The 23,359-nt window shown below is 34.1% G+C and overlaps 1 protein-coding gene across 1 annotated transcript; it reads left to right on the forward strand.

Moving 5' to 3' along the window:
• The first annotated feature begins 6,708 nt into the window (after positions 1-6,708).
• Positions 6,709-18,516, forward strand: LOC126691637 (cation/H(+) antiporter 20-like). The gene is made up of 4 exons (XM_050386681.1): positions 6,709-7,013; positions 7,181-8,203; positions 16,397-17,350; positions 17,820-18,516. Exons 1-4 carry the CDS (start codon positions 6,834-6,836, stop codon positions 18,114-18,116), a joined length of 2,454 nt encoding a protein of 817 aa, XP_050242638.1. The 5' UTR covers positions 6,709-6,833; the 3' UTR covers positions 18,117-18,516.
• Positions 18,517-23,359: the final 4,843 nt, after the last annotated feature.

Consider the following 23,359-nt stretch of genomic DNA (forward strand, 5'->3'; position numbering starts at 1 on the left):
CATGTATACAATGAAGCTAACATAAATGTCCATACTTTGTGTATAATTGTTTTGTTTGGAATCTAATGAAAATGAAGAAGAAATAGAAAAGTAGGAGGATAGAAAAAATGGAGGAATAAATTTTTTTATTATTTGTTTGATAAAAAAAATGGAAAGAAAGAAAATATAGTTTGTATAAATTTACTCATATGTCCTTATTAAAAAATGATGCCTAGTTAAAAAAATAAAAAATAAATAATCTATCACCCAAGTTTATTAAAAAAGAAAAATCATGACCAATTAAAAAAATCACGTCTAGTTAAACCCCCCTCCTCCCCCCCCCCCCCCCCAACTGAGAAAGAAAAAAATAAATTAAAATAAGAAGAAGCATAGCAAAATGCCCTAAAAGGAGCAAAACACAAAACCAAAAAGAAAAAACGAAAAACAAGAAGAGAAGCCATGTATCACACCAAAAAAAAAAAAACCAAAATATGAGAAGAGAGGTGGCTTAGTCAATTGGCTACAACTACTCCCCCCCCCCCCCCCCCCCCCCCCCCTTCCCCCCTTTAAAGTTGAGAGATAGCATTTTGGTAGATCTAGGAGAAAACACTTAAACCCCGCCAATTTTTTCCCTTTGAAATCCACCAAACTAAACACCCCAAAAACATTTTCTCATCGATTTTCTCATATTTCTTTTCCATCTTCCTAAAATCCGCCCAACCATGGACTGTTAATCTTGTACTAGTGCTTTTATAGGGTGTGGAGCTATACTTTTTTTTTATAGATGACTTGCTATAGTGCACATCTATAGATAGATGTGCACTGTAGCTTAGAGCAAAAAAAAAAAAAAAAATTCCTACCCCCATTAAAATATTACCTCTCTCTCTCTCTCTCTCTCTTAACTCTGATCTCCTCTCAACTCTCACCTCTCAGCTCTTTCTCAACTTCCTCTCACCACTACCAGCCCACCCCCGCGTTGCCAACCCACGCCGCAGACCCCGGCGCCGATCCTTTTCACCCTTACTTGGATTTTTTTTTTTTCCTGCCGTGGGCTGTGGTGTGGTGGTGGTTGTGGTTGTGTGGGTAGATTGGCGTTGGTGGGTGGTTGGGTTCGTCGGCATCAGTGGGTGGTGGTGGGTGTGGGTGTTGCCACCGATCAACCTCAGACCCACACCGCCGATCGAACTACTTGCTTGCCGATCGGGTGGGTTTCTAGTGATTTTTTATTTTGTTTGGTCTGGGTTGAGAAAAAAAATTGGAGATTTGGGGTTTTTTTTTTTTTTTTTTGCCTGCTGTGGACTAGTGGTGGTGGTGGTGTTGGTGGTGGTTGTGGCTGTGGCTGATGGTAGAGGTGGTTGTGGTTGGTGCTGTGTATGTTTTTTTGGGTAGTGAGATATATTATTTTATTGTAGTGGTTATATTATTTTATTGTGATATTTATATTATTTTATTGTATTGAAAGCTAAAATAGATCCACTGCTACAGCATGTGTGTAGGTAAAATAGATAAAGTAACTTTTGGTGGAGCTAAAAAGCTAAATTTTTAACTCCACTACTATGGATGCTCTTAACAATCACTCTTTTTTCTCCTCTCCCAAGAACACTTCTTATTATTATATTCCTTAACTTTTATTTAAATTGATATAAATTTTACATAACATATAAATATAATAGACTAATATTAGTTTTGTAAAAACATATAGTCCACCACATAAATAAAATAATGTTATGCTTGATTGGTTGTCTAATTTTTAATAATCTTTAAAGTAATTCTTTGTCTTAATTATTATACCTAATAAGTTATAATTTAATTTTAAATTTTATATTTATGAGCAAGTTAAAAACTATTTAACTTGTATTGTATTTTTTTCCCTGAATAACTTGTATTGTATATTAAATTGTGTTTCTAGTACTAGTTTACACTAATTATATACATAATATGAATATAGTGTATACAAAAAAAAAAAAAAAAAAAAAAGTACTCCTATAAAAAAAAAAGGGTACTATTTCATTATTTATTTGGCCCCCAAAGTTAAAGTGGCCACTTAAAATTTGTTATGAAAATATTATAAATATAACATTTTTTAATAAATAAATGTTTAAAGTATATCTTGGCACGATTTCTTATACAATGGTAATAAGTTCTAAATAGTGAAATTTATTCACAACATCAAAGAATTTTGAATTTGAACATTTAGGCTGTGTTTGTTTTGGCTTCAAATTACTTTTGGAAATGCTTTTCCGTAAATGTGGGTGTTTGATTGTGCATGAAAAATTCATTTTTCGGAAAATATTTTCAGTTGACCGTAAAAATCATGGCTTTGACCCGGAAAATTTTTTACACTTCTATTTTACCTTCAAACCATTTCCGAACTTCAGACGCGCAAAGAGAGAGAGAGAGAGAGAGAGAGAGAGAGAGAGAGAGAGAGAGAGAGAGAGAGAGAGAGAGCTAGAAGAGAGAGTATAGGTGGCCGCCCAGCTAAGTTCCAGCCAGCCCAGATCATGCCGCCCCCACCGTCGCCTCCACCGCCCAAATCATGCCTCCTCACCACCCAGAATGAAGAGAGAGTGGAGAGCCTTTTAGCTCATGACCGATCGCGCCACAAAGAAAGCCGAGATCGCCGAGAAATTGATGGCTTCCTTTCTTCCTCCAAAGCTTCAATCTTTACCTTCTCTTCCGATGAAATTGATGGCTTCGATCACTTCAATTTGAAGAGAATGGATCGTTGGGTTGTGGCCTGTGAGTCAGTGGTGGTGGGGATCGGTGTTGTGGGACCTTAGGTTGTGGGCTGTGGCCGGTTGTGTGGATTTTTATTGGGTTGTGGTGGGTTTGTTGATAGCCATTGTTGATGTGGATGGGTTGTTGAGGTGGATTTATGGTGGTGTTGGTTTTTTTTTTTTTTTTTTTTTTTTTAAATTAGAGTTGTTGTGGTGGCAAGTGGTGGTTTGTTGATGTGGGTGGGTTGTTGAGGTGAGTTTGTGGTGGTGTCGGTGGTTTTTTCTGATATAAAATTTATTTGGAAGCTGAGAAAAATAGCTGAGAAAATGTAAAAAATTTGTGGGAAAATAACATTTTTAGAATGTTATCAAACACTGAAAATTGTTTTCTAATATAATTTTTAAAATACAACCAAACACTAGAAAATATTTTTCTTTCCCAAAAATATTTTACACCCAAAAAATATTTTACATCGAAACAAACTCAACCTTAGGAGACGAAGGAAATTTCTTGGCTGTATCCAATCATTGTCCAAATTGTGCTTTGGTCCTACCCCAAGAACGTGAAGTCACTCTAAGACAGGTGTAGTGGACCATGATGAAGCTTGGCTCCTATAAAGCTCTACACCCACCCCATACTCAATAATTGCTTAGCTCATCTCCAAATCCGACCCATCTCTCCTCATTTCACTAAATAAGTTAAAACAGTATCTATAACGTAAATAAATTTCAGATTTAGCAATAATCAATCAAAAGAGTCTAAAAAAATGCCATCTCAACATTTAATAAATATAAAAAACCACATCAGAAAAAAAAAAAAAAAAAAAAAAAAAAAAAAAAAAAAAAAAAAAAAAAAAAAACCGATGATTTTTAAGCCAAAAAGAAATGAATTTAAAAAAGTAAAAATAAACCTCAAAAGTCTTTGTTATTTTCTTTCATTTTCTTTCGATCCAAACACAACCAAACAAAGAAAAATTGGCTGGAAAATGAACCAAACCCACAATCAATGGAACTCAAATACAACACACTATCTGTCCTTAATGAGACCATGACAGCCCTTGGTGCTCAAGTCCGTTGGTGTTCATGCAATATTTTCTCAGAACAGGACCACGCCACCGCCGTAGGTTTCGCTCGTGACTCGGCCACGGTCTTCGCCTGAAATGGCGAGACCCTCCAGAGTACTGGTGGTGTACCAAGCATGCTCTCGACTAGGGTCACGATGGTGGGCCCAATCTCATTGCTGATGATGGTGATGAAGCTGATTTCGTCATCGATGAGGCTGTTAAGGCTAAGGAGATCCAAAAGAAGAATGGTATGAAGACAGATCCCATGAAGTACCATAAGATGAAGCGGATATTGGTTGGAAGAGATAGCCATTGGAGTTAAGAGGCTTTACCAAATGCAGGCCAATGGTTCTTTGCTATTAACGTTAATTTGATGATTCCATCACCAAGAGCAAGATAAACAAAAAAGAAAATTGAATTTTCTTTTTAATTGTCATTGTGATTGTGGATCCAGGGTCAATTTCATTTAAATATGGGTGTCTTATTTTTATTTTGCTTTGGATATGATTTATGTTCTAGATCTAGTTTATCTTTTGGGTTTTGCATCAATTTTGATACATATCTGCTCTATTTCATTTTGTGTCAGTGTCTCCTATATTTTAGTATTTTAGTTCCATTGATCGTGGGTTTGGATTGAAAGAAAATAACAGAGACTTTTGGTTTTTGAAGTTTTATTTTATCTAAATTCATTTCTTTTTGGCTTAAAAATCATCTATTCATTTTTTTTTTGATACGGTTTTTTCTATTTATTAAATGTTGAGGTGGAATTTTTTTATGTTAGTGAAATTTTTTTAATATTATTTCCTAAGTCGCCTTAGCTTCAAGTGTGCCAAATGTGCACACCGTTAGTTACGTAGACATATTCAGTTAGTGAGTTAACAATAGGGACCAAATTGACTGCAAGATGAAAATAATAGAGACCAAATTGACTGCAAGATGAAAATAATAAGGACCAAATTGACTATAACCCCAAAATGTAGGAATCAAAATGATGTTTTCGACTTCTTCTTTTTTATCCCAAGAAAAAGGTAATGAATCAAAAATTAAATTAGCAGCGTGCGGCATACTGCAATGCTGTAGAAACATTAATTCCATTGTCAATGGAATTTAGGGGTATACATAAGTTGGGAGGAGTTTTTTCAATCCAATCCACCATGGTTGGGTTGAAAAAAATTCAACCCAACTCACATAATTGAGTTGGATTAGGTTGGACACATGGATTGGCCAATATTTTAACCCAAAAAATAAATAAAAAAAATAAAAAACTGAGGGTTAGAACAATAAATTTATAAGATTATCAACATAAATAGTAATAAATTTATTATTTTATTTGTGTTGGTTTAGTGCATCAAACCAACATAAATAACAACAAATTTATAATCTTACGAACCTTAGCATAGCACCAAACCAACACAAACTATTTAATTAGTGCATCAAAGTATCAAACTAACACAAATAATATGAGATTGAAATGAAATGAGAAAATAAGTTAAGGGTTTATTTTTTATTCAGGGAAAGAGGCAAAAGAGTATCACGCTCTTCTACCGAGGCCGAAAGAGGCAAAAGAGTAACACAATTACTGAATTAGCTTGGCTGCGTCTACTTTTTAAAGAGCCTCGCATATTTCTTTCACATGTTCCTATGCCTTGGTGTGACAATGTGTTTGCCATTGCCTTATCTGCTAACCTTGTGTTTCACTCTAGATCAAAACATATTGAGGTTGACTTCCATTATGTTCATGAAAAAGTTTTGCGCAAGGATCTATGTGTTAAATTTGCTTTTGGTAAAGACAATTTGGCTGATGCGTTTACAAAGCCTTTGACAGCTCCTCTATTTCTTTTTTAGTAATGCAAACTCTTGATGGAGTCTTCCCCCACTCGTTTGAGGGGGGATGTTGAAGCTAAGAAGAAATCTCAGAGTGATGCGAAGAAGAAGAAGGTGCCTGACGATGTCATTCGATTAAAACACTAACCTTTAGTCAGTTAGTTCAAACGCAACGTTTCATTGAGTGATAGGAGTGGCCAAACGCAGCATTTCATTTATCATAGATATGCTTAACTTAGCACGACGTCATATTGGTTGATTATACTACTTAGGCTTCCTTGGCACGAAAATTAGTTTCTAAGTTAGTTGGTTCTGTTGCAATTCTGTTAAGCTTCCTCCCTTAATTCATAGATAATTTCTGTGATTAAGCGAGATCATTTCTTCTCTCGTTCACTTTGTTTTGTTCTTGAATATAATCTTGCTAAATACAGAAAACTCATTCAATGAAAAAAGTTTTTAGAGACAAAAATTAACTTAATTTTTTTTATATTATCAATCTTGTATGAATCATATTTATTGTTACATTTTTTTTTAATTTTTTAATGTAAAAAATGGTAAGAAAAATACTATAATTACTAATACAAAATTTACTACTCAAAACTTATAAATTAATTTGGTCATGAATATAATTTATATGTTTCAACCATCTAATAATTGAAGAGAAGCGTTACATCTATAATATTTTCATAACAAATCATAGGTGGTTACTGGTTAGTTGTTATTGATTCAAATTTGAACCTATCACTTAGATTATTTTTTTAATCCAACAATAACAATTAGTAACAACCTGTCTCCTAGGACTTATTGTAAAAATGTTGTAGATATAACATTTTTTAATAAATAAATGTTTAAATTATATCTTGGTGTGATTTCATATACAACAGTAGTAAATTCTAAATTAGAAAATTTATAATATTCATAACATCACTAAATTGATTTTTTTAGCATTGTTTAATGAATTTTTAGCATTTTAGGAAACGAAGAAAATAAGAAATTTATTGGATGTATCCAATCACCGTCCAAATTGTACAGTGGTCCTGCCCCAAGAACGTGAGGTCACTCTAAGACTGTGTGGTGGACCCTGATCTAGCTTGGCTCCTTCTATAAAGCTCTACACCCCCACTCTCAATAATTGCTTAGCTCATCTCCAAATCCTACCTATCTCTCCTCACCAACAGAGCCCCTCAAATCTAATTCCTTTGATGAAACACACGGACACAAGCCTGGCAAAGCTTTATCACTATTAAACATGCCAGTCAATATAACCTCCATCAAAACCGCATCAAATGGAGCTTGGCAAGGCGATAATCCCCTAGACTATGCCTTTCCACTCCTAATTGTTCAAACCGTCTTAATTCTTGTGGTCAGCCGCTTCCTTGCCTTCTGCTTCAAACCCCTCCGTCAACCCAAAGTCATAGCAGAGATAGTCGTAAGACCCTCTCTCTCTCTCTCTCTCTCTCTCTGAGATCAATAATTATCTTATATTTTTTACTCTCACAATATGTGGGGGCCCAATATGAGATTCATAAGTGGTGAGAGAAGATGCATATATTCGAACATATTCATTGATTAATTAACTTAATTATTTGTTTTCAGGGTGGAATTCTACTCGGACCGTCGGCTTTCGGAAAAAACAAAAAGTACTTGCACCGAATATTTCCCGCATGGAGCGCTCCTATACTTGAATCTGTAGCCAGTATCGGTCTCCTTTTCTTTCTCTTCCTTGTAGGTCTTGAACTCAATCTAAGCTCAATTCGTCGGGGTAGTAAAAGAGCTGTAGGCATAGCACTTGCCGGAATTTCCCTCCCATTCATCTGCGGCATAGGCATCGCTTTTGTCCTCAGAAAAACCATAGATGGAGCTGACAAAGCCGGCTACGGCCAATTCCTCGTGTTCATGGGAGTTGCTCTCTCCATCACCGCCTTCCCGGTCCTGGCACGCATTTTAGCTGAACTCAAACTCTTAACAACCCAATTGGGAGAGATTGCCATGGCTGCAGCTGCGTTGAACGATGTCGCAGCGTGGATCCTATTAGCTCTAGCTGTGGCACTTGCCGACGGCAACACTGGAGGCCATAAGAACGCCTTGGTATCAGTCTGGGTTCTTCTCTCTGGCGCGGCTTTTGTTACTTTCATGTTCGTCATCATGAGACCTGCAATGAAATGGGTTGCTCGTCGATGCGCGCCGCAACAAGATGCGGTTGATGAAGCATACATCTGTCTAACATTGGCTGGAGTGTTGGTTTCTGGGTTTGTCACTGACTTGATTGGAATTCACTCCATTTTTGGAGCATTTGTGTTCGGATTGGCAATCCCAAAAGGAGGAAACTTTGCTCGAATATTGATAGAAAGGATAGAGGACTTCGTTGCAGGCTTGCTTCTTCCTCTGTACTTTGCTGCAAGTGGGTTAAAGACTGATGTGGCCAAAATAAGAGGCGCAGAGGCATGGGGTCTATTGGCGCTGGTTATATCCACTGCGTGTGCTGGGAAAATTCTTGGGACTTTTGCTGTGGCGATGATGTTTATGATACCAGTGAGGGAATCATTGACGCTAGGTGTGCTAATGAATACCAAAGGTTTGGTTGAGCTCATTGTTCTCAACATCGGCAAGGAGAAGAAGGTTAGTTCTTTTTCTTTTTTCTTTTTTTTCACATTTTTTTTTGTTTGTTAAGAGCATTGCATTTTTTTTTGGGACTTTTTTTTTTTTTTTTTTTTTTTTTTAGTATTTTAAACACACTTACACATATTATAATATATTTTTTCACCCACACATGTATCAAAAATACCCAAACAACATTACTCAAACTCCTCTTCCAAACACCCAGTTAGAGTAGGAAAATTTGATCACTTATAAATACCTAGAGGTCTTCTTAGTCAAATTACAAAACATTATTGGTCAAGTACGTTGGACAGCTCATGGGGTTGATTTTTCAACATAGAAATAATGAAATATTAAGATAGTGAAGTTTTTACAATGAAAATCACATGGCAACACACCTTCCTAATAAATAGTATATCCGGTAATTTTAAATAATTTATTTATTAAGAATAGAGAAAAAGATAAGAGTCAATGAACGAATAAAATACTTGGTTAAATCACCGCGCATCTTTAGTGCGATGGTCATTAAAAGATAAGAGTTCGATGAACGAATGAAGTGCTTGGTTAAACCACCGTATACTCTTGGCTTGAAAGGCGCTCCACAAATATAAATTCTTATGGGGTGTAAGAGTCAAGGTTCAAGTTTTTAGAATGTATTTTCACATATATATATATATATATATATATATATATACACTTAGATTTAGTTAGAGTAGAATTTCTATTTTATATATAATAAAAAAAAATAAGGAGCTTGGTTAAGGTTATTGCAATTGATCATTTTTTTTTTTCCTTTTTGGAATTGCTCAATGTTGAATTAAAGGGATATTTATTTATTATTTTTATTATTTTCCTATGTGGTTGAGTCCATTAGATTTTTTCTTAATGAATGCGTTTGAACACCCATTAAAAAAATCTAAAAAAGAAAAGTAAGTTTTTTCTTAAAATATTAGTTTTCGTAGCTTAAATATGAAAAAAAAAAAAAAAAAAAAAACCAAAGTTGAAAGCTCGCCTAATTTTGCCAAACAGATGGACTAAAAAAAAGAACTTTTGTTTTGTTTGGTTTTGTTCAAACGGGAGTGAAAAACACGTTTTCTGGATAGATTCATATTATAGCCTTCTCATTGATCAATCTTCCCTCCACCGAATTTCATCAGAAGATAGTTTTTAGTTTTATTTTTATTTTTATTTTTATTTATTTTTATATTTTTTTAAATAATAATAATAATAAATTTTTTTTTTTTAAGTATAAAAGTTAGATTCTCTAAAATTCAAAGCTTTCTTAAAGTAGACACACCTTTCTTTCCCCAAAAAAAAAAAAAAAAAATGTAGGCACTCCTTAACAGTTTCTAGATACACCTTTACTCTTTTTTATTTATTTATATTTTTATATATTTTATATTTATATTTATATTTTTATATAAGATAGAATTTTATTTTAGAATAATCTAAGTATATATGTGTGAAACTTTCTCCTAAAGATTTAAACCTGGGCTTTTGCTCCCCCACTGCATAAGAACTCTGTATTTATGAAGTAACTAACACACCAAGAATGCATGACAATTACACCTATACTTTTTAAAAGAGAATAGAAATTTACCGTCCATTGATTTACTAAGATAGAGTTAATTAATTAAAGGATTATAATTTTAAATTGGTTACTACATGTAATAATGATAACAAAAGATTTGGAAAGGTATCACAATTTATAACTTTTCGTTTGACAACTCAAAGAAATAAAGTGCAATTCTACTTGAGTTATGTTAATTAGTACCCTTAGGGTAATTGTTAATAAGATTATGTTAACAGATGCTCTTAGGGCAATTGTTAACAAATCATTTTAGTAAAGATTTAACACTACGTTTATGGAAAATAGAAAACGCTGTTAAAACATTAATCGTTTTTTTTTTCTCATAAAAAATTTCCTAAAATGGTTCACTAACAAATGTCCTTAGGAATTTCATTAACATTTTCCTTGTTAATAAATCATTTTAGAAAAGTTTTAATATTATTTTCATAAGAAATATAAAAAACTGTCAAAATAATTAATTGTTTTTTCTCTTAATTTTTTTTTTCTAAATCAATATCCTTAGAACATCTGTTACATTTTTCTTTTCTTGCATTTATACTGATGAAAAGGTACTTGTGCATATAAAATAAAATAAAAATGATGATTATATACTTTATACAGTTTATAATGTAACGAGTCGAATTCTTTATTCATAAAAATAAAATAAAAAATGTTCGTCGATCTGGCCTGGATGGATCCATCAAAAAAAGATCTGGCCTAGATGGATCCATATGGGATCGCCACATGTTAGTCATATGTAGGTGGAATTTGGATTACCAAAAACAGCCCATTATTATGGGAAATCATTTGAAAACAATCTTAACACCAGAACCTTTTCCAACTTTTTTTTTTTTGTTTTTTTTTGCTTTTTGCACCGCGTCAATGATCCAATCACTATGTCTATACATTATTGTGGTGCGGACCACATTTGGAATTACCCAATGAAATTTCCTTTTAGATCTTGTCTTTACTATCTTTCTCAAAAAAAAAGATCTTGTCTTTACTATGAGTGCGTTTGGGAAGCGCAAAACGCGCTTCCCAGACGCGTTTGCGTTTCTGCCTTCTTCTTTGTTTTTTTTTTTTTTTTTTTTTTTTTTTTTTGCCGAAAAGTTTGACTTTTCAACATATTTTCAGTCATATGTGGGTCTGTGTACTGTTTACGGACCCACAAATTTCACTTTTTAACAACTTTTTCATTAAAAATGGGTCTCACGATACTATTTACACACTTAAAAATTATTTTGCTACAGTGTTTTTCAGTTTTCAGTTTTCAGCTGTATCCAAACGGACCCTAAATATGTTTGTCCCCATTTGATTCCCTTTCTCAAATCACATTATGAGGGTCATCAAATAGCCCATGACCCATGGGCTGGCCCAGTAGCCCGCTAGCCCACCAGGCTAATAGGCAGCCCAACCCGGTAATATTGAAGCCCGTGGGCAGCCCAGTAGCCCAATGGGACAGGCTATGGGTTGGTTTCTTTACCCATGGGCGTCCGGTGGGCCGGCCCGTTAGCCCAGCCCAGTAGCCCGACCCATTAGCCTGACTCATTGCCCAAAATTTATAACAAAATAATTTGGGGGTTGGGTGAGTGAGGGATTGAACTTTGGACATTATAAAAAATTTAAGACCACACACCTAACCACTAAATACTTGGAATGATTGTGATACAATATGCATAATAAATATATATTTTGGTATTAGTCTAGTAGCTTTGATTTTTAAAACAAAGTTACTAAGATGGCTGTTGCCCTACCTCTGTGCCTCTGGAAAGAAAGTCATTATTTCCTTTGATAAATTCCAATTCTTTCCTTACAAGTTACAATTATAGAAGAAATTCCTTAAAAAAAAAAAAAAAAAAATGCTTACCGTTGGTTGGAAGAAATTCTTTCCTTAATGAGTTGATATTTGATTCTTCATATATTTTCTTTAAAAATTGATATTTTATTCTTCAAATATTTCCTTTAAGAGTTGATATTTAATTCAATGTACTTATTTATTCTTATTAATAAAAGTTAATTAATCTTATTTTAGTACCTTTTTAAGAGGTATGTCTCAGTATTTTTTTTTAATAGAATCTTTTTAGTAGATTTAATTGTTCAATTTGATAGTTTGTAATAATATATAATTATAATTTTTTTGGTTAAATTTTTATAACCCCATTGAAGACCTATTAAAAATGCCCATGGGTAGCCATTAAACCCACCTCACTAGCCCAGCCCGCTAAAGCCCAAATGGGCATTGCCCATGGGTAGGGCCATGGGCTAGGGTTTTTCCATCCAGCCCGGCCCGACCCAGCCCATTGACTAGTCAACAGCCCATTAAGCCCAGCCCATTAGACCCATGGGCCAAGTAAAAACGGGTCGGGCCGGCCTAGCCCGGCCCATTGACGAGGCCTACATTATTCCAATCCATTTCCTTTTTACATGTCTTTAAAATTTGCTTTAATATCGCATAGGAAGTTGATTTTAATTTCTTTTTAATGTGTGGCAACAAATTTTCTCTAAAGTGCAACTATGAAAAATGAAGATTTAAGAATTTATGGTTCGAATGGAAACACTTACGAGGTGGACGTAGAGAACTTAAATGATGAGTTGTAAATTTAGAAATGTCAATTTTCATCCATCATATTAACAGTTTATAGAAATTTTTAAGTATTTCACTAGCCTCATCACATGTTCGGACGTGCTATGAGTCTTTTTTTTTTATTTTTTGTTAGTGGTCCTATTTTGTAGAAAAAAAATTGTGTTTTTTTATTTTATATATATAATTTTTATTTTGAATATTTAATTTATAAGTGAATAAATCAATTTGAAAATTAATAGGATAGTGGTTCTATTTTTTAGGCAATGTTTTAATGGAAGTTAGAGTTTTATTTTTACCAGATTGTCCTTTAATTTTATCTCTATTTAAATATAGGGGTGTAGGGGTTTTTTTAAACTAAAAAATGAGGAATCCAAATAGAGAAAACTCTTTAAATAATAGTATAGATAAATAAAAAGTGGAATTATCGGTAAGATACTGCTTTATCTAAAATAAAATAAAAAATGCAAAGAATCTATATTAGAATAACATCAACAAACAAAAATAATAGATAGATGAGAAATTAAGTCTAAGTTCATTTCATTGGAGTCTTTTCTAGCATCACATTTCCTCATATTAATCGATCAAACCTTGAACCTTATAAAGAGAAAGGGGAACCACTTAAAGAAAATAAGGTGATCATTTCGTTCTCGGTCCTTCCAGTAACTTAAATTTTGGGTTGCATCATTCATGTCTCTCAGAACTAAGGGTAGAATACAATAAGTTGATTTCTTTTTAAGGATACAAGTTGATTATGCAAGTCCAAGGGCCAGGTAGTCAAGGTCTTGCCATTCTTATTATCTTGTTTTAAGGGGTCCCAATATAAGGCTTTTGAGTTAATACCTGTGACTAAAGTATAGAATACCCACCCAGGTAGGTCATTATACTCAGCATTCTAGGTAAAAATTTTACATTCTCAATAAACAAAAAAAATTAAAAAGTTTTGCTTTAAAATTCAGCAGCCGAAACAGAGCGATAATTATCTGTCACACAACAATATCTTAAGTCATGAAAAAAATACAAAATTCTTAAGGTGAGAAATTGTTATTAATAGGTAAAAAATGGATGTTTATAAGTAAACTTTGATAAGAATCAATAAAATTTTTTAGGTAAAATACAAAACTGACCCTTTAAGTTTATTCAGATTTCATTTCAGTCCTCTGACTTTCTTTTTGTTTATTTCAGTTCTCTAACTTTCAAGTTTATTTAATTAAGGCTTTTCCATCAACTTTTGTTATGTGTTGTGGTTAATTTTTCAATTTGATAAATTTTTCTTCAAAATTTTTAATCTAGATTTTTTTTTTTTTCAAAAAGTTTTAACAAAAGTTAACGGAAAGACCGTAATTGAATAAATTTGAAACTTAGAGGACTGAAATGAATGAAAACAAAGTTAAAGAGTTGAAATGAAATTTGAAAAAAGTTAGAAGATCAGTTTTACATTTGTAAGGACTCAATTTGTAGCGATCCAAAAATCGTATTGGGTTCGAACGTTAAAGACCCAAATAATAAATTTGTAGAGAGTGGGCTAAAAGGCTAGGCCTTGATGGACTGACAGTCGTTAGTCATGGTGTTCATGATGATTGCACAAAGGTGAACTGAGCGTATCCAAGAAGACTTTCTCCTCGGCCCGGCCTGGGTGGCTCCAGACCTTGGACCTCGTCCGAGGAGATTAATGTTCTTATTGTTCCTTTTTCGCTAGGTTTCAATGGTCCTAGAGACGATACATCATGCCTTTTTTTTGGCTGCTTCCTCCTCCTTTTATACTAATTTTTCCCCTCTCTCAAACGTCCACATGCAGGTTCAGCTTTTTAGGGCTGATATTTGTCTTATCAGCCTATACCCAAAGTGATTAGGGGTGGTTGTAAAAGCTGAAGAGTATGGCTCTGTCAGGCGCAGAGTATTTAATTGCAGTAATGACAACCTTTCCCTTGTTCTTTGTCGCCACATTATTCAGGGGTCCTTTCCCCATTAATGCGACCAGGATGTTTGTTGGCGCGTTCAATGCGGAAGTGACAGCTTTTTCTTGAACCGCTCATACACTGTACTCGTCCTTTCTTCTGGGAGCGCTTTGGGGGCTGTCTTTGATGGTGTGCCATTCTTTCCTTCTAAGTTTTGGATGCCGATGACAGGATCGTCCTCGGCTACACCTCTAGGCCATTTGGACTTTCGTTGCACGTCCTCGGCAACATCTCTCCTCGGCGCGGGCCTTGGGCCCTAATGTAAAGTGGGCTAGAATTACAAATTCTTTGGCCCTACAACATTTTAGTCAAAAATTTTCAATTGAATATTGAAAAAACAAAAAATAGTACCAAAATAATTATGTGTAACATTACTTATCTCACAATAGCTAGATTCTATGGTAGAATCCACAAACTGGGAGAACAAAGACGCATGACATTACCTTTTCCAACTGATAGGTTATTCCCAATTTGACATGATTGCTCAACTGTTCCATTAATCCAAATAATTCCTTTCACAACGAATTTTAAATAATTTTTATAATAGTTGAAGTTGTTATAAATAAGGAAAATTTTAACTTATCTCATAAGAACATTGATTTAAGAATTATTTTTTAAATAAAAATTTTATGAAAAAAAAGTAATTAACTTTTTTGACAAATTTTTACATTTTTCATAAAACTGATAAAGCTTTCTTAAAATGACTTATTGATAAATTTTCTAAAGTCATCGGTTAACAAGGCCCATAAAATAAAACTGATACCAAAATGATTAAGTTTAAATAATGTTATACAAATCATAACATGAAATAAGTTAAGAAAAAAATTATGAAATTTATTTTATCTTAGGTTTTACTAACGTATGTCTTAGTAAACCACTTTAAAAAGTTTTTTATAAAAATGAAAAATTTATTAATTTTTATTAACATTTTGTAATTAATAATTTTTTTAAATTTTCCATAAAATATTTCTAAAAAAGATGGATGATTAATTTTTGTCGACAGACCTTTTATATTTAGCACGGTTGATTTCAATTCAACATCCAACCCCAGCACGTCAGTTCAAGGGCAAAGTGATGCGTGGTACCAGTCGAGAATCGAGATTAATGAACATGACGCATGCTGGGACAAGAAAAATCACCGACTTTAGACAGAGTTAGTGGGCAGTCACTTTGTGCCCAACCTAAAAGCAGCCAACCCAACTTTTAAGCCTAAAACATCACCTTTTTCAAAGTAATCACTTTAGGGTATTGCAATTTTTTTAAAGAAAATAGAAGAAACATAAAAAAAATTACACAACTTTTGTTATAAATCGTTTTTTTCTTATATATATATATATATATATATATATAAAGTTCAAACCTAAATAAAATGATTGAATATCTGCATTTCTATTTTTTTTTTTAAATTCTTATTATCTATTTAAAACTAATTTAATGATAAAATAAATTAATTTTTTTAAATTATCCATTAAATTCTATAAAAGCCCCCCTCCCCCACTTATATATAAAAAATTTATATTCTCCAATGAAAATTGAAGTATAAAAAAACAAAACAATTTATAATAGAAATTTTAAATTTCATAAAATTAAGACATATTTTACTCAAATTTGACATTTTATTATTACCATTATTTTCATTAAGAATGTGTGTTTTTCTTGTTTTACTTTACTCACATGTTATATATATATATATATATATATATATGTTTGTCTTTTGTTTCATTTAGTCATATATGATATGTTATATTATGTAATGATGATATTAAAAATGTATATTACTTGATTTTGAATTAATAATTTGATATAATTTAGGTAGCATTATGTGATGAAGTCTTTGATATATTTATTTTGTAATATATATAACCTCAAACGGTACATGAAGTAAATTGACATCAAAATATTCTATTTCAAATGAATAAACCGGAATAAACAAGGAAGGGAATTGACAACTTTGATTGATATGAAACGCACCACATGATCATTCATGCATGCATGAATAAAGAACTAGATGTTGTTTTTAAAATTACGAGTATAATTGAGTAAATTGCATGAGTTCCATATCTATTGAGTCTCGATTCTAACTCTGTAAATTGTTGAACATGCAGGTACTCAATGACGAGACATTTGCTATTCTAGTCCTCATGGCATTGTTCACCACCTTCATCACAACTCCAACAGTCATGACCATTTATAGACCAGCTCGTGGCATCTCCACTAGAACTCATCGAAAAAAATTGTGTGACTTGACCACGACCAATGACTCCAAAGACGAGCTTCGTATTCTTGCTTGTGTTCATGACCCTCGAAACGTACCCTCCATCATTGCCCTCATTGAGTCCACTCGAAGCACTAAGAATTCCATTCTCAAACTCTTTGTCATGAATCTAGTCAAGCTCACAGAACGCTCTTCTTCGATCGTTATGGCCCATCGGGTCCGTAGGAATGGTTTTCCTTTCTTTAATCGTTTTCGCCGAGGCGAGTGCCATGACCGAGTGGCTGAAGCATTCCAAGGTTATAGTCAATTAGGCCGAGTTATGGTTCGGCCTACCACAGCCATTTCGGCCATGTCTACCATGCATGAGGATATTTGCCACGTGGCAGGTGATAAGAGGATCACGATGATCATCTTGCCCTTCCATGTACGATGGAGAGACGAGGGAGATGGGTTGGTTGAGAATGTGTCCCAAAGTTGGAGAGAAGTGAATCAGAGGGTACTAAAGGATGCACCATGCTCAGTGGCTGTGCTTGTGGACCGGGGTTTTGGTACTGAGACCCAGAATCCAGGACCTAATTCTAGTGTGGCTCATAGGGTTTGCATAATCTTCTTCGGTGGACCTGATGATCGCGAGGCCTTGGAATTGGGTGGTAGGATAGCGGAGCATCCAGCAGTTAAGGTGACACTTATAAGGTTCGTTGAGAAGGATGGTAAAGAGTCTAAGGGCGAGATGTTGCGGCTCTCACCGGCCCAGACACAGTGTAGTGATCAGATCTCCCAGACACAGTGTAGTGATCAGACCAATAGCTTCTCCACCGCTAAAATGAATTGTGAGAAAGAAAAGGTAAGATACTATTTCAATTCAGTTTGGATAGAGGAGAAGGGAAAGGGAGCAGAGTAGAGTTGGTCAAAAATTAAACTTAATGAAATATAGTCTTATAGAAAGATTAATGTTCCATATTTCTGGTCAGTTTTACTCTACTTTTCCTTCCTCTCCCTCTAGCAAAAGTGGCCATCAGTCTTTCTATTAGACCACTACCTCAGTACTATCATTAAGTTTAGATACGTAATAAATTTTTCAAATTTTTTTCATGCCTACAAAGTTGGTAGATTATGATTAGCGTAGTGATCCCACCTGAAAAATCTTACACTAATCATAATCTGTCATATCAAATCTTGTGAAAGAAAGTCGTCAAATTTTTGTTATGTAAACTTGTTACCTAAAAAAAAGACCTTATATATGTTTGTAACAGCTAATTGGTCGTATAGCATGCACTAAAGTCAATTAATTTCTAATTTCTGTACATAAACAGAAGCTGGATGAGACTGCAGTTGCTGAGTTTCGACGCAAGTGTGGCGGGGTGGATTATAGAGAGGAAGTGGCTAGCAATGTCATAGAGGGGGTGTTGACAATAGGGAAGAGTAGAGACTATGATCTTATAGTTGTAGGGAAGGGTCGGTTCCCATCAAATATGGTAGCTGAGGATGCAGAGCTAGGGCCTATTGGAGATATATTGACTTCTTCAGCCCATGGCATTGTGTCTTCAGTGCTTGTGATTCAACAACATGCAGAGGAGGCTCCTGAGTCAAAGGTATGTAGTAGAGTATGAGAAGTTTACAGCTGATGAATCGTCAAGTGTGCCAGACATTTCATAGGATTTTGTTTGATCAGAACAACTATATGTAAAGTGTACACGTACCTTGTCACAACATCAATGCTAGCACCGTACATTTTCATTAACATTGCCACAACTGTCCAATATGGCTAACTGTGAGTGACAAAAAGAAAATAGTGGGTTCATATGATTGATAGTAATAGACAATTTAATAATAGATAGTCAATCACAATTTCTCACATGAGACAATTTTTGCAATGTGTGTATGAAATTGTATGGTACTAGCTAGAATTATTAGTCGGAATAGTTGCAACTAGTTCGGCTTTTAACAATATGGAATCTGGCCATTTGGTGCTCTTGTCATATATTGTAAAATAATCTCTCTTCATTTCAATTGTTGGTCTTGATAGAGAACTCGGTCCTAGGCTTACCAAGATATTCCCTGAAAAGGAGGAAAATGTTGAAGGTATAGGGCCACGATTTTATTCTTGAACATCACATTATTTAAAATTTAAAAACATTATACACGTGAAATTTGTGATATATAATTTGAATTAAATAGATTAATTTTAAAATGGAGAAAATTCTTTCCAAATTGTTTGAAATTTTAATACTTATAAATTAAAGTGATAATACTTGCAATTAGTGTCACATTAACAACAAAATAAATTAATATTTAGTAAAATTATGTATATTTTTTAGTTTAATAAAATTATATTTTTAAATTAAAAATTCAACCCTATAGCTTTAGAAGTAACAAATTAAATCTTGAGATTTTAAAAAATAACCAATTAAATATTATATTTTCAAAGTTAATAAATTAAATCTTGAGAAAAATCTACTCATTTAGTGGAAAAACACTGTGTTTGGGGTTTAAATAAATTGAGGGATTAATTTGTTACTTTTTAAATCCTCATGGTTTATTTTAGTACTTTTAAAACTACAAGGTTTAATTTGTTACACCCATTAATTATAAAGTTTAAAATGCAACTTTTCCCTTTTTTAATTTTTTTTTTAAAAGATATCAGGGCTCAATCCTAGCCAATGTCCAAGTCTATTATCCAAAGTCATTGTATCTAATCCTACTTAGAATGCAAACAAAATCATTATAATTTTACTAGGAGTGTAAACAAAGTAATTTTAATTCTACTTGTAGTGTAATTATATTAATCAAAGATTTGTCTAGAATTTAGTTTACTATAAATATTAATTTGCCCTTCAATGGGTTTAGTATATGTGGGGCCAGAGAATTTATGACCCCGGCCCACTTTATATTAGGGCCCAAGGCCCGAGCCGAGGAGAGACATCGCCGAGGACATACAATGAAAGTCCAAATGGCTTAGAGATATATATAGCCGAGGATGATTCTGTCTTCGGCATCCCAAAACGCCCCGGCCCACTTTATATTAAGGCCCAAGGCCCGAGCCGAGGAGAGGCATCGCCGAGGACATACAATGAAAGTCCAAATGGCTTAGAGATATAGCCGAGGATGATTTTGTCCTCGGCATCCCAAAATGCTCCTGCAAGAAAGGGCAAGTACGGTATAGGAACAGTTTTAGGAAAAGTTGAACACCTCCACGTTGATGGAGAAATGACCCTTAAACAGTATGGCGACAAAAGACAAAGGAAAGACTGTCATTACTGCAATTAAATACTTTGTACCTGACAGAGCAATACTTTTCAGCTTTTACAACCACCCCAACTACTTTGGGTATGGGCTGATAGGATAAGTATCAGCTCTAGAAAGCTGAACCTACACGTGGACGTTGGAGGGAGGGTAAAGGCTAGTATAAAAAGAGAAGTAAGCAATCCAGAGAAGTGGCTGGGAAAAAAGGCCAAGAATCAGAGCCTCCCAGGCCGTGCCGAGGAGAAAGACTTCTTGGGCAAACATGGTTCACCTCTGTATGAACACCATGACCATCTGCTGTCCAGTGATCAAGGCCTAACCTTTCAGCCCACGCTCTACAAATTTTATTGTTTGGGCCTTTAACGTACGAATCCAATACCAGTTTGGGATCGTTACAAATTGAGTCCTTACAGTATACATATAGAACTTTATTTTAGAAGAGTAATAGATAAAACTTAACAGTAAAGATATACAGTCTTCAAGATCTTTCCATTGTAAATCTAGGCCTATGAGGTTAAATCATGTCAATTTCATTCTCTTTTTCTCTCTCTCTCCATCCTTTGTTTCAAAGTTGTGTCATGCGTGCATTTCCTACGTAGCCTTTCCATTGTGAATGTTCACCTCTAAGGTTGAACCATCTTAATTCATTGTATTATGATATTCTCTCTCTCTGTTAATGGAAATTGTAGTTACTATCATGTTCACTGGCCAGTGGCTATACCCAAAAAATCAAAAACAAAAAACCCAGTTTTTTAATAATCACTTGTGGCGTTTTAGAACAAGTTTTGTTTGGTTTGTGTTCAAAGTTCGAAACCCATCTACAAAAAAATAGAGAAGGGCCTAATTTGAATCTGACTCAAGGAAAATTTATGCTTAAGAATTAGAAATCAATAAAGAGCTCAACAAAGTTTTTTTTTTTTTCACTAAAGAATTTGTATGTAATCGAGTCGTTGTCAAATCTTATTTCATTTTCTTGGAAAGTGTTGTATTTAGTACTTACCTTGTTTTTACCTGAGGAACTTGTGAGAAGGCCAGATAATTATAGAGTCAATCAATGATAGCATTATAGCAGGTTACTCTCTCTTAATTTGTGTGGCACAGAGAAATTGAGTTTTGAAACAAATGGGTTAAGCTATGAATTGAACAAATGTTTTTAAAACTTGGAATGATGTAGATACACTTGATTGCATTATTTGCATTCTCGCCCATCAAAGCCATTTAGATTCTGTGTTAACATTGGAATGCCCCACTTGATGAGAGTTTGTAGAATGGTCAGTATAATTAGAAAGGAGAGTAGGATTCTGAATTGCAACTTCATTTTTGGAGTAGGCTGTCTGCTTCATTTATTTTCCCATATTTTCTAAGTCTTTGAATAGATTGTCTCTTTGTCATAAGCTAGGTTGTCCACATAATTCACACGGGCCACTGATTTCAAGACCCATCAATTTTCTCTTGGGATAGTCCTTAAACATATATTCCTTGTGCAAGCTGTGACTAACTCATTTCCTTTATTCTCTGCCTGGCGTACCAGTTTAAAGGGGTTCTATGGATAAAGTAGATTAAGGCAAGCATGACAGCTGTGAACAAAAATGAGATTCCATGTATTTGTAGGATATAGCATGTCTGGGTGCCAAGGAAGGATAAGAAAACGAGGGTAAAAAGGTTCAAATACTTGTCACATTGAAATAAGCCTTTGCAAAAGATGTTTCCCACTATCCAATTGATTGAATGGAGATAAGTTCTATGAATGGGTGCCAATGAACCGTGGAACTTAGTACATAAAAATGGGCAGAGGGTGAGGTTCTAGGTTAAAATCAATGTACATTTTTAGACTCTTTAAAACACAACCAGTTTAACCTAGTTAATTAACCAAGTGATTACTTAATCAAATTATTCAAATCTAGGTTAACACAAATATATCATATCATTGTAAAGTGCGAAAAATAAATAACACAACGATATGATAATCCAGGAAAACCAAACAGGTAAAAAAACCTGGAGATAATATAACCTAGCTATTTTCAAGGTAAAACAGATCCACTATGAAAGAATTGAAGTTTACACAATAGCGACTTAGACCACTAATATCCTATTGCTACCTCAAGTAGGAAACTTACTACTATAATCACGTGACAGCTCCGAGTCCACGGACTACTTCTTTCTTGGATTCACAGCATCCACAAGTACTTTCACTTGTGTTTTCTTTAAGCTCTTTATGTAGCAACTGAAATGATCACCAAGCTCTCAACATCAATCTTGAGATTGGAAACCCTAAGTATGTATGAAGGCAAACACCTTTAGATCTCACAAGAGATTCATACACACAACATAAACAACATCAATAAAACGTGACTAGGGTTTTTCCTTTTATACTTAAGGCAAAACATAAAACCTTACATGCCAAACGGGCCCTGGAGGCCTAGTTTCCCTCGAAGAAACTACCAAAGTGTTCTTGATTTCAATCATATTAGCAGGATCTTATCATCCACAGCCAAACCCATGCTATCACCACTGTAATACCCATGAGCCACCAGCAACCCACAACCCATAAGACCACAACGCATAAACCCAAAACCGAAACCCACAACCCACTTATGGTCAAACCACCATTGCACCACCTGAGTGAGAGGGAAGTCCAGAAGAAGCACAGAATAAATAGAGAGAGATGGAAGAAATAGAGGGAGAGTGATGAGAGAAAGAGAATATATATTAAACAAAGGGAAAATCAAGTTTTCATCCTCCTAATATAAGTTCTATATTAAACAAAGGGAAAGCAAGCTTCCATCTTGCTACAGTAAGTTCTATAAGAGCTCTAAAATTCTACACCATTGTATCTACTACTACAAAAACCTATTACAATTAGAGTTGATGGAATTCATGGGCTTGCCCTTATAGTAATCAAGTTATAGTTTATCACAATTAATTGAACCCATCTTAATTTTGACACCTTGCTTTTCTTCTCTATCAAGAAGGAAAATCAAAGTTTTTATTATGTAACAGAGGCCAAATCTGTTGGGTGCAACGTTGGTTATGAGTAGCTATAGGAGAGAATTTATTATTTTAGTTTGTGAGGCATATAGGGTAAGAAAAATATGGAGATGGATGCTTTAAAAAAGAAAACTTTTTCAGTTTTGTTGTAAGGAGGAGGCACAGGTACAGAGTTGCAATTCCTCTGTATTCTACTTCATTTCATTTCCTTGTAATTCTTAGTACATGGCTTTTATCTAGACATCTTCTTTTGCTACTTCTTCAAAATTTTGATGCTCACATGCAACAAATGCTACATCACATGATTCATAAATCAATATCAATCAAAATATATATCGTTTAGGAAAACATGAGGTTCTGCCAAGTGGTGCATTTTATGCAAAAATAATGGTTATATTCTTAAGTGTCACATCAGAGACAAGAACAAATTAAATATTGACATTTTTTTTTTTCATTTGCTTCAATATTTCAAGACTTTCCTAATTAACAAATAAATATTCTTTGTATCTTTTGGTGTAATGTTTCAAAACTTTTCATCCATCACACATACACACAAAACACTTTGCATTTTAATTCATCATTTTCACCTCTTGCACTTCTACATCTTTATATATACTTATCC

This window comes from Quercus robur, chromosome 7, assembly GCF_932294415.1.
Source record: "Quercus robur chromosome 7, dhQueRobu3.1, whole genome shotgun sequence".
Lineage (NCBI taxonomy): Eukaryota > Viridiplantae > Streptophyta > Magnoliopsida > Fagales > Fagaceae > Quercus > Quercus robur.

Bases quoted from the DNA above. Each gene is read 5' to 3' on its own strand.
- LOC126691637 (XM_050386681.1), top strand. From the start codon at position 6,834: ATGCCAGTCAATATAACCTCCATCAAAACCGCATCAAATGGAGCTTGG. The intron at 8,204-16,396 runs GTTAGTTCTTTT...TTGAACATGCAG, and splicing joins ACATCGGCAAGGAGAAGAAG to GTACTCAATGACGAGACATT. The intron at 17,351-17,819 runs GTAAGATACTAT...GTACATAAACAG, and splicing joins TGAATTGTGAGAAAGAAAAG to AAGCTGGATGAGACTGCAGT.